Here is a 12,930-nt window from a genome sequence, read left to right as displayed (position 1 = left end):
AAAAAAAATAAAAAAAAATTCAGCACTTAATTATAAATTATTAGGCTTAATAAAGTCTAATCAAATCCTTATTAGTGCATTTGTTGATTATTCCCCCTATCAAAACATGTATCAAAAAATTGGTTTGTACAAAAAAATTAATTTGTGGTGGTTGAGGACTCATTAATTACCCATTTATACTTTTGTGAGTTCCAGACCAGTCAGGGCTACAAAGTGAGGCCCTGTTTCAACCACCCCGCCCCCCAAAATCTCAAGTAGAACCGAGATTGATTTTTTAAATGGAGACACTGGTATTCATTAATTTTACAAAATAGAACAAAAATTTACATAATTATGATCAATAATCACAGCATTACCATGAATTTACTGAAATATCTGTATGGCTGCAGAAAATACTTATAGTAGCTTCCTTCCTTTACCTCTGCAGCATTATAAATAGGTTATAAAGAAATCCTTATAACTCACCACAACCTGGAAGTAGATATATTCCTTTCAGCATAAAAACTACATAACTCCCTGGCCTCCCTGGGCACCAGACACACACATGGTACACATATATACATACATGCAAACACTCATATACATAAAAAATCTTAAAAAAAAAAACACACACACAACATAACTCCTATCTGTAAAAGGACTGTTAGCAAAGGATATGTTCATTTTAGTAGCATTTTGACTTCTCTCTATTTTTTAACCCCCATCTTTTTTCATTCAGCCCTACATTCTAGTTTTTTTACTGATAAGTCAACAGCTTTTCCCTTAGAGACCCTTCTTAGCTCTGTGGCCATTTTGTCTGAGATTTTGTTTTTCTCCTGGATAACCTTCCTCTTCTGGGCATCAGCACAATTCCCAAAGTCCCTTTAGAAAATAAACACATTGCTACAGCAGCCACATAAACTACATGAAAATGCAGCTAGGTCGGGTACCACGCAATGAAAAGGTGAGTTGGTTATCAGGGAGAATTTCTGTGCTTTGAAAAGGTGTCTGACTTTAGGGACAGGGCCTGGTCTCCTTTTTTATAATCCTCCCTAGTTGCTTTTGTATCCAAAGCATGGGTAAAAGAAAAAGGTTCAAGCGAACAGACTTTCTGTTCCTACAGAAAACAAGGTCTGATCTGAAGAAAGGTACTGTAGCCAAACAATGTCTGTGGAGGTTTAATTGAGAAATATCCACCATAGGATCAAGAATGTGAACATTTGCTCAGTTGGGGGTGCTGTTTTGGGAAGGTCAAGGAACCTTTAGGAGGTGTAGCCTTGCTAGAGGAAGCTGGTCACTAAGGCGGGCTTTTAGCTATCATGGCCTTGCCTCACTAGCAGTTCGCTCTCCCTGCTTCCTGCATGTGCTGGAAGAGGTGAGCTCTCAGATTTCTGCTCCGGCTGCTTCCTGTGACTGTCTCCTGCCATGCTTCCCCCACCGGTATGGTTTCTGTCTCTGTCTCTGTCTCTCTCTCTCTCTGGAACTGTAAGCTCAAATAAACTCTTCCTTGAGTTGCTTTAGTCACAGTGTTTTATCATAGCAATAGAAAATTAACTAATACAATGTCTTTAAAGATAGCTGAAAATGTAATAACTCTTAAGACATTTAGATCCGGGTGTGGTGGCGTACACCTTCAATCCCAGCACTTGGAGGCAGAGACAGGTGGATCTGTGAGTTCAAGGCCAGTCTGGTCTCCATAGTATATCCAGGCCAGCTGAGACTACAGGGAGACCCTGTCTCAAACAAACGAACAAAAAACTCTTAAGACATTAACAGAGAAAATAGGTGCTGTGTAGATGTCAAAATGATTCCAGAACTGCACTTCAGTCTGAAGGCAAAGAAACATGGGCATGAAAATGAGAGAGAAAATACAAATTTTCAATCCAAAGTAGAATGTACTGGGATGATCAACCACATACATTTAAACAGAGAAATACAGGACCTGTCTGAAAAACTCATCTCCCAGTCTAGCCAGTCCCATACCTAAGGCCCACTGAGGAGTATTTCCCGAAAGGATAAGTATTGTGATAAATGTTGGTGTGCCACCTAGATTCATGTTACTCGGCTTGCACACCAGGCTTCCCTGAGCACTAGCTAAGGACTCCGCATGGTCTCCTCTAGAGAACTACCCTCATTCAAGGAAGCCACTCCTTTCTTCCATCTAAAAAAGCTGTCATTTTCCTCTGGGACAGGCCCAGGCCAATAACAAAGGGGCACAGAAGTCTTCCTCTGTCACATCTGGAGTCATGTCAGCTGCAGAGATGCCTGGGGATGAGGTAAAGCTAAGCTGGCTGCGTATTCCTCTCTGCCAGCCTTTCCTCCTGCTCCCTTTGGTCTCCCTCAGCGTCTCCCGGGTTCACTGAGAGCACTCCTGCAGAGAAGTAGACACAGGAGTCCACTGTAAACTCCACATCTAAAAACTCAGCCCAGGACAGTTAGGACCTCATGTAACAGGAGTAGTTTAAACTCTGATGCAATATCAAAATGAAAAGCAAATATAACAAATTCCACGCTACCTTGACAGGATGAAGATTTGTTGTGGTTATGATTTTGTGCAGTGGACCAGCCAACTTTGCAGGCAGTTTGGGCTCTTTATCCAGTCCCTGGGGTTTAGTGTAATAATCCAGTCTCTCTCGAGGAAAGAAATTGTTGATTATAGCCACACAATCATGCTGACCTTTTAACAGAGAAACAGAGAAGTTGTAGTTTAATCATTAAACACAGGTCATGCCTGGATTACTTTTATTATGTGACTGTTTTCTTTTGGAGTAAATGTATATTGATGTTTTTATTTTTCAGAAGAGCATAGAGGAGGAGAGAACATTTATAAGTATTCTAAGGTAAGGAGACAATTTTCAAAAAGAGAATGTGCAGCACATTGTGTGGATTACAAAACAAGTGCTCAAGCTACAAAAGACTCTAATCTTATTTTATAAAAAATAGACTAGTTCAGGTCTAGAAAGGTGGCTCAGAGGTTAAGAGCACTGGCTGTCTTGCAGAGGACCCAGGCTTGATTCCCAGCACCCACATGGCAGCTAACAACCATCTGTAACTCCAGTTCCAAGGGATCCAACACTCTCTTTTGACCTCCACAGGCACTGCATGACACAGGTGCACTTACATACATGCAGGCAATACACTTATACACATAAAGTAAAACTAAATATTTTTTTAAAAGTCAACTAGTTCAAATATCTCTTCTTCCACCTACACAAATGACAGCCAAGCTTCCCCAATAACTTCCAGCTGTGTTTACACTTAATTTAACTATGCTGTATGTAAAGTACCTGTGGTAATTATTATCAAATCCACCCCTCCCCCCAAATTTGAAAAAAAAAAAAAAACTTGTCTTCTTTGTAAAATTAGGGAGAAAGCTTTTGCTCCCATGAGCTTGGAGTCAACATTACAGTCTCTCAGAGAAGGCTAAGCCACTCACAGCCTTCCTGGGAACACTGGTAGCCTGACCCTGCTCCTGCTGCCCCTACCCATCCCCCCACCCCAGCTCCCTCTCCACTACCTCTCTAGAGTAAGCAGCACTCAGGGAGAGCAGGCAGAACCTGCAGGGCACATGTGACGGTGCCAGCTCTTCCAAGATCTCTGGAGGAGGCGCTTCCTCCTCTCTGCCTGGGGACCAATGGCAGCCAGTCCTGAGGAGAATGTTCCACTCTGGACAGCCAGCATGTACAGGGTGCTGGGAGCATCTGCTTGATCCTACTGACAACAGGCCTGAAGGAGACTGTACTGTCAGTCACCTGGACCCTGTACCTGAGACTGGCAGGGAACTCAGCATTTCTGGGAAACTGGAGAGTGGAACAAATTTCTCCTTGGGCTCGGGAGGTTGTGACCTTGGATGCACAGGTATAGAGACTACAGCACATTGCCCATCTGCTACACAACCCTAGAGACTTTACCTGGCTGCATAGGAGATGTAGGGCAAAGTAGAGAGGCTATGCAATACCTCCAAAAGATGGTTTCTTGAGTTGGAAATTCACTAACATTATCCACAACTACCATCACAACCACAGTCAAAAACCACTACCTTATGCAGATTCCATAATAGTATCCAAGGCCTCAAGAACCACAGGAAAGTTCAAATTTTAAAAATTAATAAGCAATTTGAAAGAGAATCCTGTTTGCTACTGAGAACTAAATTAGTAACGGGTTAACTGAATGAAATGCTTCAAAACAGAAAATCATTCAGAGAGAGAACTGGTAAGACACCCAGGAAAAATAACATCAAAAAAGAATAAAAATCTTAGAGAGAAAGAGAGAGACAGAGAGACAGAAACAGAGATACAGACAGAGAATAGATATAACATTAAATAAGTGACAGAAAAAAATGTCCTGATTTGAAGAAAGGATTCAGTAGTGATGATGGATCATTTCTGATGTCTATGCAACTACTAAATGCCAAACCATCAGTGTCTTTCTTTTCTTTTAGAACAGGGAGTCCTTTCTCTTTCATTTCTTCCTCTTTCCCTGTAGTCTTCTTTCTGCTGAAATTTCTACCTACATCTTGAAAATCAAACACATTAAAAATCTGAAATCAGCCAAGGTGCTATGTTTAGATGTCTTGGGGGCTACAGAGATGGTTCAGTGGTTAAGAGCACTGGCTGCTTTTGCAGAGGACCTGGGTTCAGTTCCCAACTGTCAACTCCAGTTCCAGGGTATCTGATGCCCTCTTCTGGCTTCCATTGGCATTGCATGACATAGGTGCACTTACATACAAACAGGCAAAACACACATATACATGGAATAAAAATGAATAAATCAAAAAAATTTTTTAAATATTTTTATTTTGGCTCTCTGCTCCTCCCCGTTCTAGAGACAGCCGCATCTTCTAGCGCAGTGCCAGCCTAGTCCCTGAGACACCATGGTGAAGGTCGGAGTGAACGGATTTGGCCGTATCGGGCGCCTGGTTACCAGGGCTGCCTTCACCTCTGGCAAAGTGGATATTGTTGCAATCAATGACCCTTTCATTGACCTCAACTACATGGTCTACATGTTCCAGTATGATTCCACCCATGGCAAGTTCAATGGTACAGTTAAGGCTGAGAATGGGAAACTTGTCATCAATGGGAAGGCCATCTCCATCTTCCAGGAGCGAGATCCCGCCAATATCAAATGGGGTGATGCTGGTGCTGAGTATGTTGTGGAGTCTACTGGGGTCTTCACTACCATGGAGAAGGCTGGGGCCCACTTGAAGGGTGGAGCCAAAAGGGTCATCATCTCTGCCCCTTCTGCTGATGCCCCCATGTTTGTGATGGGTGTGAACCATGAGAAATATGACAACTCCCTCAAGATTGTCAGCAACGCCTCCTGCACCACCAACTGCTTAGCCCCCCTGGCCAAGGTTATCCATGACAACTTCGGCATTGTTGAGGGACTCATGACCACAGTTCATGCCATCACAGCTACCCAGAAGACTGTGGACGGCCCCTCTGGGAAACTATGGCGTGATGGACGTGGGGCTGCCCAGAACATCATCCCTGCATCCACTGGGGCTGCCAAGGCTGTGGGCAAGGTCATCCCAGAACTGAATGGGAAACTCACTGGCATGGCCTTCCGTGTTCCTACACCCAATGTGTCTGTCGTGGATCTGACCTGCCGCCTGGAGAAAGCTGCTAAGTATGATGACATCAAGAAGGTGGTGAAGCAGGCATCCGAGGGCCCCCTAAAGGGCATCCTGGGCTATACTGAGGACCAGGTCGTCTCCTGCGACTTCAACAGTGATACCCACTCTTCTACTTTTGATGCTGGAGCTGGCATTGCCCTCAACGACCACTTTGTCAAGCTCATTTCCTGGTATGACAACGAATTTGGCTACAGCAACAGGGTGGTGGACCTCATGGTCCACATGGCCTCCAAGGAGTAAGAAGCCCTAACAACCACTGACCCCAGCAAGAGGAAGGGAGAGACCCTCAGCTGGGGGGGGTCCCCTGCCCTAACTAAGCCCCGAACACTGAGCATCTTCCTTCAGTTTCCATCCTAGACCCCCTGAAGAAGGGGAGGGGCTTAGGGCACCCTACTCTCTTGAACACCATCAATAAAGTTCACTGCACCCACCCAAAAAAAAAAAAAAATTTTTTATTTTACTTTATGTGTATGAGTGTATTAGCAGCATGAATGTGTTACCAGACTACCTTTTGGTTCCCTGGTTGACACCATGTAATAAGCAGCTGCCACCACATCAGATCCAGCCAGCCCTCTGCCACACTTTCCATTAGGCTGTCCTTTCATCTTCTGGAATAATAACATGTAAATATAGTGTATAATGCCCTCCTATGGCATTATAATGACTAGACTTGGGTCTTCTAGATGGCAAAGGCTCACTGACAAGTCCTAGTAAAAATTTAAATTTCAATGGTGAACTGAAAAGTCAAACTTTTCCAGAAAGGGGAATGTAAAGTTTGGAATAGAAAATAAATTAAATTCTCATTTGCAAAACCAGAATTTAGAAACTCGTGGCATAACTTTGAAATGTGATTGAGAGAAAAGAACTATGATATAAGAATCATGAAACTAGCCCAATATATAACTCACGTTTCAGAGAGAAAGATCATTCTGTTATGATGGGTTTCAAAAGATATGCAATCTACGTAACTCATCTGAGGTCTCAAAACCAAAACTTACATGAAAGCAGAGCTCTCATAAGCCATCCAGAGGAAGAGCACAGGGACAGTTAGATGGGTGAAGACAGAATTACTGAGAAGTCATAATGTCAACAGTGCTATTGAAAGAAAAGGGGCACCTGCCAATAGCATTCTATTCTAGCACCAGAGATACTAGACTCTTGGCAAAGTTCACAGCTAGAAGTGTTATAGGCACGGTCTCCGAGGCAGTAGTGTGGAAGACAGAGGGAAAAGGTCTTCAGACCTGAGAAGGCAAAAACAAAGGAGAAATGACGTGTAAGGACTTCCTCCTGCTGGAACTGCTCAATAGGCAAAGACAGCACCTTGGGATAGAGGGTGAGGTACAACTTTCACCAAGACAGTCACATTGAGGAAACACACACATACACTAGCAGTGACCATATAAAACAGGAGAGAAAATGAGGGAAGAGAAAAGGAATGTAACCAGGTGTATGAGAACCAATATTAACTATGCATATGGTAAATAACAGCTAAAAATGAGAAACTACCATTTGGGGTTGTAAATCAGAATTTACCTATGTGTATAAACTATACTATTTAAATGAAATGTAGTACATGCCTATAATCACAACAGTTGGGAGGTGGAGGCAGAAGGATTAGTTGAAAGTCATCTTCAGTTAATATATCCAAGTTGGAAGCCAGCCTGAGCTATATTAAACCATGCCTTAAAAATTAAAAGTAAAAAAAAAATTTTAAAAAGCGGGAAAGGGGGAAGGGAGGGAAAAGATATAAAAAGAGAGGGAAAAATGAAAATAAGGAATCAGGCGGCCGGGAAGAGAGCTCAGTGGGTGAGAGTGTTTATCAAGGAAGTGAGTTTGAATTCCCAGACCTCATTGAAAAGCTGGGCTTCTAGGGCACATATTACAATCCCAGGAGACTAAGAAAAAGGTAAGAAAAATGAAAAACTCTATACTTCTCTACTTCCACCCACAATGAATGGCAGACTGTGGAATGTGGCAGTAAGAATTCTTACAATGTGGCCAATAATTAAAACTACTTAGTTATGAACTGTTGAAAAATGACTGATACAGTAGTCAGGCATGATGGCATACAGCTTTAATCCTAGCTGAGGCAGGAAGACTGCAAGGTTTTTTGTTTTTTTTGTTTGTTTTTTGTTTTTGTCTTTTTGAAATAGGGTCTCCCTGTAGCCCCGGAACTCACTATGTAGACCAGGCTGGCCTTGAACACAGAGAGCCGCCTGCCTCTGCCTCCCAAGTGCTGGGACTATAGGTGTGCACCACCATACCTGGCTGCAAGTTTTTTTTTAAATTGCATTTATTTATTTTTATTTTATTTATATAAGTGTTTTACCTCCATATATGTTAAGTGCACCATGCATGCAATGCCCATGGAGGCAAGAAGATGGCATCAGATCCCCTGGAACTGGAGTTACAGATGGTTGTTAGCTGCCATGTAGATACTGGGAACTGAACCTGGGACCTCTGCAAGAGAAGCCAGTGCTATTAACTTCTGAGCCATCTCTCCAGCCCCCAAAACTGCAAGTTTGAAGGGACTATAGGCTACACAGTTCCAAGGCAGCCTAAGCTACATAGTAAGACCCTGACTCAACAAACAAGTAAACAAACAAAAGAAGAAAAAACACAAAACAAAAAAAAATCTTGATATGAAAGAATCTATTAAATATTGTAATAAGTCCAAAAATGATTCCTTTCCCCCCTAAAAAAACACATGCAAAAGGATGTTACATGATTGGATGGGAATGCTGGGGAAGACCCAACACTACACAGATAATTATTGTCTCTGAATAATTATATGACCACTTAATAAAAGAATTTATTTTTTTATTTCATTTTTTATGAACACTTAATAAAAGAATTTAACTTACCACAAAGGTAGTGTTTCAGTGCACTGGGTAAACATTGGATTGTTCTATAAATGTTCCTAACCATTATTTCATATACATCTGGCAAAACAAAAACTATAAAAAAAAAAAAAAAAAATGAATAAATGAATTCTAGAAGTACAATCATTTTAGCCTGATGTGGTGGCACATGCCTTTAATACCAGCACTGGGGAGGCAGAAGCAGACAGATCTCTGTGAGACTGAGGCCAGCCTGATCTACAGAGTAAGTTCCCAGCCAGCTGATGCTATAGGAAGACCCAGTCTCAAAAAGCAAATGTTCTAGCTTGTTTTTCCATTCCTGTGACAAAATACTCTGACCACTACCAACTTGGGGAGGAAAGAGTTTATTTGTCTTACATCTCCCAGGTCACAGTTCATCAGGAAGCTCAAGGTAGGAATTCAGGGCAGGAACCTGGAGGCAGGAGCTGGAGCACTGGCCAAAGAGGATCACTGCTTACTGACTTGCTCCCTGGCCCCTGCTCAGCCTGCTTTCTTATGCAACACCTACTCACCTTCCCAGGGGTGGCACCACCCACAGTGGGCTGGGCCCTCCCAAATCACTAAACAATCAAGAAGGTGCCCCACAGACATGGCCACAGGCCAGTCCTATGGAGGCAATGCCCCAGTTGAGGCTTCCTCTACCCAGGTGTGTCAAGTTGACACTAAAGCTATTCAGCACAGTGAACAAAAAAAAATTAAAATAAATAATTTTTTCTACAGCAAACATCTTCATAAAATTATAGGAAATCTGAGACTGGCATAAGATTTTGGAAACACATTTGATAGAGAAAGGGTTTATAGCCCCTAATATACACAAACCTGTTCCAAGTAGTGATAAAATGATACCCCACCCCCAATGGAGAAAGCACCTGGAGTGGTGATAGAGATCTGTAAAGGTAAACTGGAAGGTGGAGAAGTTGAGGCCAGTCTCAACCATGCTGCAAGTTCAAGGTTGGCCTGGGCTACATGAGACCTTTCATCAAAAAAAAAAAAAGAAAAAGAAAAAAGAAAAGAAAAAAAGGAAGAAAGACGATGATGAACCATCATCAGAAGAACATGCAAATGTCTAACGCTGAGGTTTGATTTCACTAATTATGAGGGGATACAATGCTGCAACATACCATCTGTCACACACCACATTAGTAAGAACAGAGTAATATCTAGCAGAGGTTATTTCCAGTGAGTGGATATGAGCTGTAAAATCTGACAATAGGGAGAGCTAAAGACAGGTTGGACACCTGTGCTGGGCAATGCAGACCCTGTCTCAAAAACAAACAAAACTAACAAAAAAAATCGTGTATATGTGAGCAGACCCATGTTTACAATGATCCCCTTGAACCAAGGGAACAAAGAGAATTACTTTAAAAAAAAACTTTTAAAATTTATTTCTTTTATTTTATGTGTATAAGCATTTGCCTACATGCATACAAGTGTACCACGTGCATGCTATGCCTGCAGAGGCCAAAGAAGGGCACTGGATCCCCTAGAACTGGAGTTATGGATGGTTGTTAGCCACCATGTGGGTGTTGAGAAGTGAGCCTGGTCTTCTGCAAGAGCAGCCAGTGCTCTTAGCCTCTGAGCCATCTCTCCAGCCCCAAGAATTACTTTTTTCCCTTTTTTAAAACTGAATTTTTGAGAATTTCACATGCTGTATTTTTATATTTTGATCCCCTCCCCTATCTGCAACTCCTTTTAATACACCCTGACCCAATTTCATACACTTTATTATATACATATATAAATTCCTAGAGTCAAGTTCATGTCCCCAAATGACCTTCAGCGTGGCTCCATCCACTGGAATCTGGTTAACCTACCAAGAGTCACACCCTTAAAAGAGACTGACTCCCCACTTTCCAGTAGCTAGCAGTTTCCAGTAGCCAATGGTTTCTCAGGTAGGGTTGGGGTTCTCAAGAATTCCTCTTTTAAAGGCTAGTTATATGGAAAACATAGCCTCAAGTGAAAAGGTGTGGTGTATTTTTCTATCTGCCACATTCCTCTCAACAGATTCAAATGCAGTGAAAACATTGCTGTTTTAGAGTGCAGAAATGGACGCAACTGGAGATAATCATATTAAGCAAATTAACTCAGTACATTTTCTCTCATTTATGGTTCCTAGATTTTATATAGAAACACAATCTACCCCCCCTCCGACAGACACATATATGGCCAAAATATGTTCATTAAACAGGGAGAAAAAAAATAGAATGGGATTATAAACAATTTGTGTTTTCAGGTTTTAGTAATGTTGTCATTTCTGAAAAAAGACAACTGTCTGTGTGGATGGTGAACAGTCACCCACATCTCCAGGCCTGTGACCCAGGCAAAGCTAACCTCTACTGGAGCTGTTTTGTTTCACTGAGGACATAATGAAAACTTGCAAAGTTAAAGAAAACTGGCAATCATCTGATTCCCCTCCTTCACTGGACATCAATCAGAAACCTGAGGTCCTGAGCAGTGGGATTTCTCCATAATCCTGATTAGCAGCAGATCTGAACTAAAGTGCATATCCCTAGATTTCTAGTTCAGAATCCACTGTGCTGACACCTGTGCTGACAATGCATTTACGAGGTGAGAATCTCTGAGACTTAATAAACTACTTCTCTGAAGTTTGCACAGCAAGGCCACACCTTTGTCAAATTCTGAATAAAAATAAAACAAGAATATTTGTTCTGTGGTCAGAAACAGACTGCCTGGCTTAATGCAAGGCAGCTACTACACTAATTTCAAGAAAATTTGATTAAAATATTTAACATAATATATAATTAATGTTGCCCATATCTGACCAATTCCCACTGTATCTTAGCCTAAGCAAAATTTCTCTCAAAAACCTCTTGGAACAGGATAGACGATCCCCCTCTTCTATAAATTGCTATAGAACTCAAATTCTCTCTTGGAGTATAATCTCCCATCATTTGTCCATTGCTAGCTGCCTTTAAAAGCTATCCAAGTCTGAGCAACCTATGCTTACTTGTCGCTGTAACCAAAGCACCTAAAGATACAATAGGATGTGAACATGAAGACTTTGTTTAGTGAATTTATATCATCACAGGGCCACTTACTGTGTCCCCACTAAATCAGCTGTTACTATCTTTGCTTTTTATCTTTGCCAGTGCAAAGAGTACAAAATACTAATGATCAAGTATTCACTCATTCTGCCATACATTATGGCAAATAATAGAATGAACGTGCCAAGAATGAGAGGTACACAAAATAAATGTCATTCATGAAGATAATGAAGCAGTTTAAAATCATTACCTACATTCCTTCCTAGAAAAGAATTTCCTGACTGTTCTAATTATTAATCACATTGGCAACTCATACTATTTGTTAGTTCTGTATGTGAAGACCTTTAAGTCTATCATCTCTATTAATCCTTTGAATAGCCCTGTAACTAGTTTAAATGAAGAAAATGAAAGGCAAAATTGTTCAGTACTTTGCTACTAAGTGTCACAGCCGGAATTTCAACTCAGGTCTGCTGACTTCACAGGTTTGTTCTTAATCATTAGGCTAAACTACCTCCATTTGAGAAATAAACTGTAATCCTTCAAAACACGACTGCAATTAAATATTCATGAACTCTGTCACTCAGAAATTCAATATGGCCATTCACTGTCTCCAGAATGTCATTAGGGATTTTGTTATGTTAGAGTTAATTCTCCACACTTTACTTTGAAAATAATAATAATAATAATAATAATAAACACAGGGGCTAGAAAGATGACTCAGTGATTAAGAACACTGGCTGCTCTTGCACAGTAACCAGGTTTGGGCTCCAAGGACCTGCATGGTTGCTAACAATAGTCTGTAACTCTAGTTCTAGGATATCCAAGGCCCTCTTCTGCCTCTGTGGCATTGTACACATGGGTAAACTTACATATATGTAGACAAAACATACACACATAAAATAAAAATATAATAAATGTAACAGTTATTCATACTTTGGAAGGCAGCTATGCTCACCACTATACCACCAATGCAGACAGTTATTCGTACTTTGAAAACCAAGATAGTATTTTTCTCCAGAAAGGAAAGAGGATACTGCAATGTGAAATTATAGTTAAAAACTCACCCACAAAGGCTGCCATCTGGGCAGCTGTTCTTCCTACAGAGTTGACAACATCTGTCTCTGCTCCTGCTTCCAACATGACCCATGTGATGTCCTTATTGCCTAGAGTTAAAGGGAATGTACTTGTTAACCCTAAGGAATGCAAACTGAAGACCTGCAAATTTATCTGCCCTTTCCCTATACCCCTGACTGACTTTTAAGTTTCTATTATGTAGATATTTTCATTTTTTTTCCAAAAATATCAACCATAATTAGAGTCAAAGGTAAAATGTTATAAACTCACTTAATCAACTTAGATTTCTGGAAAGCAAATAAGATAATAGAAGTGATACAGAATTGAATATCACCTTTTTTATTTTCTTTTTTAA

General features: G+C 41.0%; 2 protein-coding genes across 3 annotated transcripts in view; one reads left to right on the top strand and one right to left on the bottom strand.

The window, feature by feature from the left end:
* Positions 1-12,930, bottom strand: part of Ankmy2 (ankyrin repeat and MYND domain containing 2) — a 58,035-nt gene that overhangs the window by 18,942 nt on the left and 26,163 nt on the right. For both annotated transcript variants that reach the window (XM_008837604.3, XM_029565641.1), the window contains exons 4-5: positions 12,566-12,664; positions 2,496-2,656 (exon numbers count right to left, since the gene is read on the bottom strand). In XM_008837604.3, coding sequence (XP_008835826.1) covers positions 2,496-2,656; positions 12,566-12,664 — 260 coding nt within the window. The remainder of the gene's footprint in view (positions 1-2,495; positions 2,657-12,565; positions 12,665-12,930) is intronic.
* On the top strand, positions 4,777-5,864 carry LOC103737766 (glyceraldehyde-3-phosphate dehydrogenase). The gene has a single exon (XM_008837603.3). The coding sequence runs from the start codon at positions 4,853-4,855 to the stop codon at positions 5,852-5,854; it is 1,002 nt and encodes a 333-aa protein (XP_008835825.1). The 5' UTR covers positions 4,777-4,852; the 3' UTR covers positions 5,855-5,864.

Source organism: Nannospalax galili, unplaced genomic scaffold, assembly GCF_000622305.1.
Source record: "Nannospalax galili isolate Female #2095 unplaced genomic scaffold, S.galili_v1.0 scaffold719, whole genome shotgun sequence".
NCBI lineage: Eukaryota > Metazoa > Chordata > Mammalia > Rodentia > Spalacidae > Nannospalax > Nannospalax galili.
Note: the sequence above shows the minus strand (reverse complement) of the source record. Positions and strands in the feature narration are given on the sequence as shown.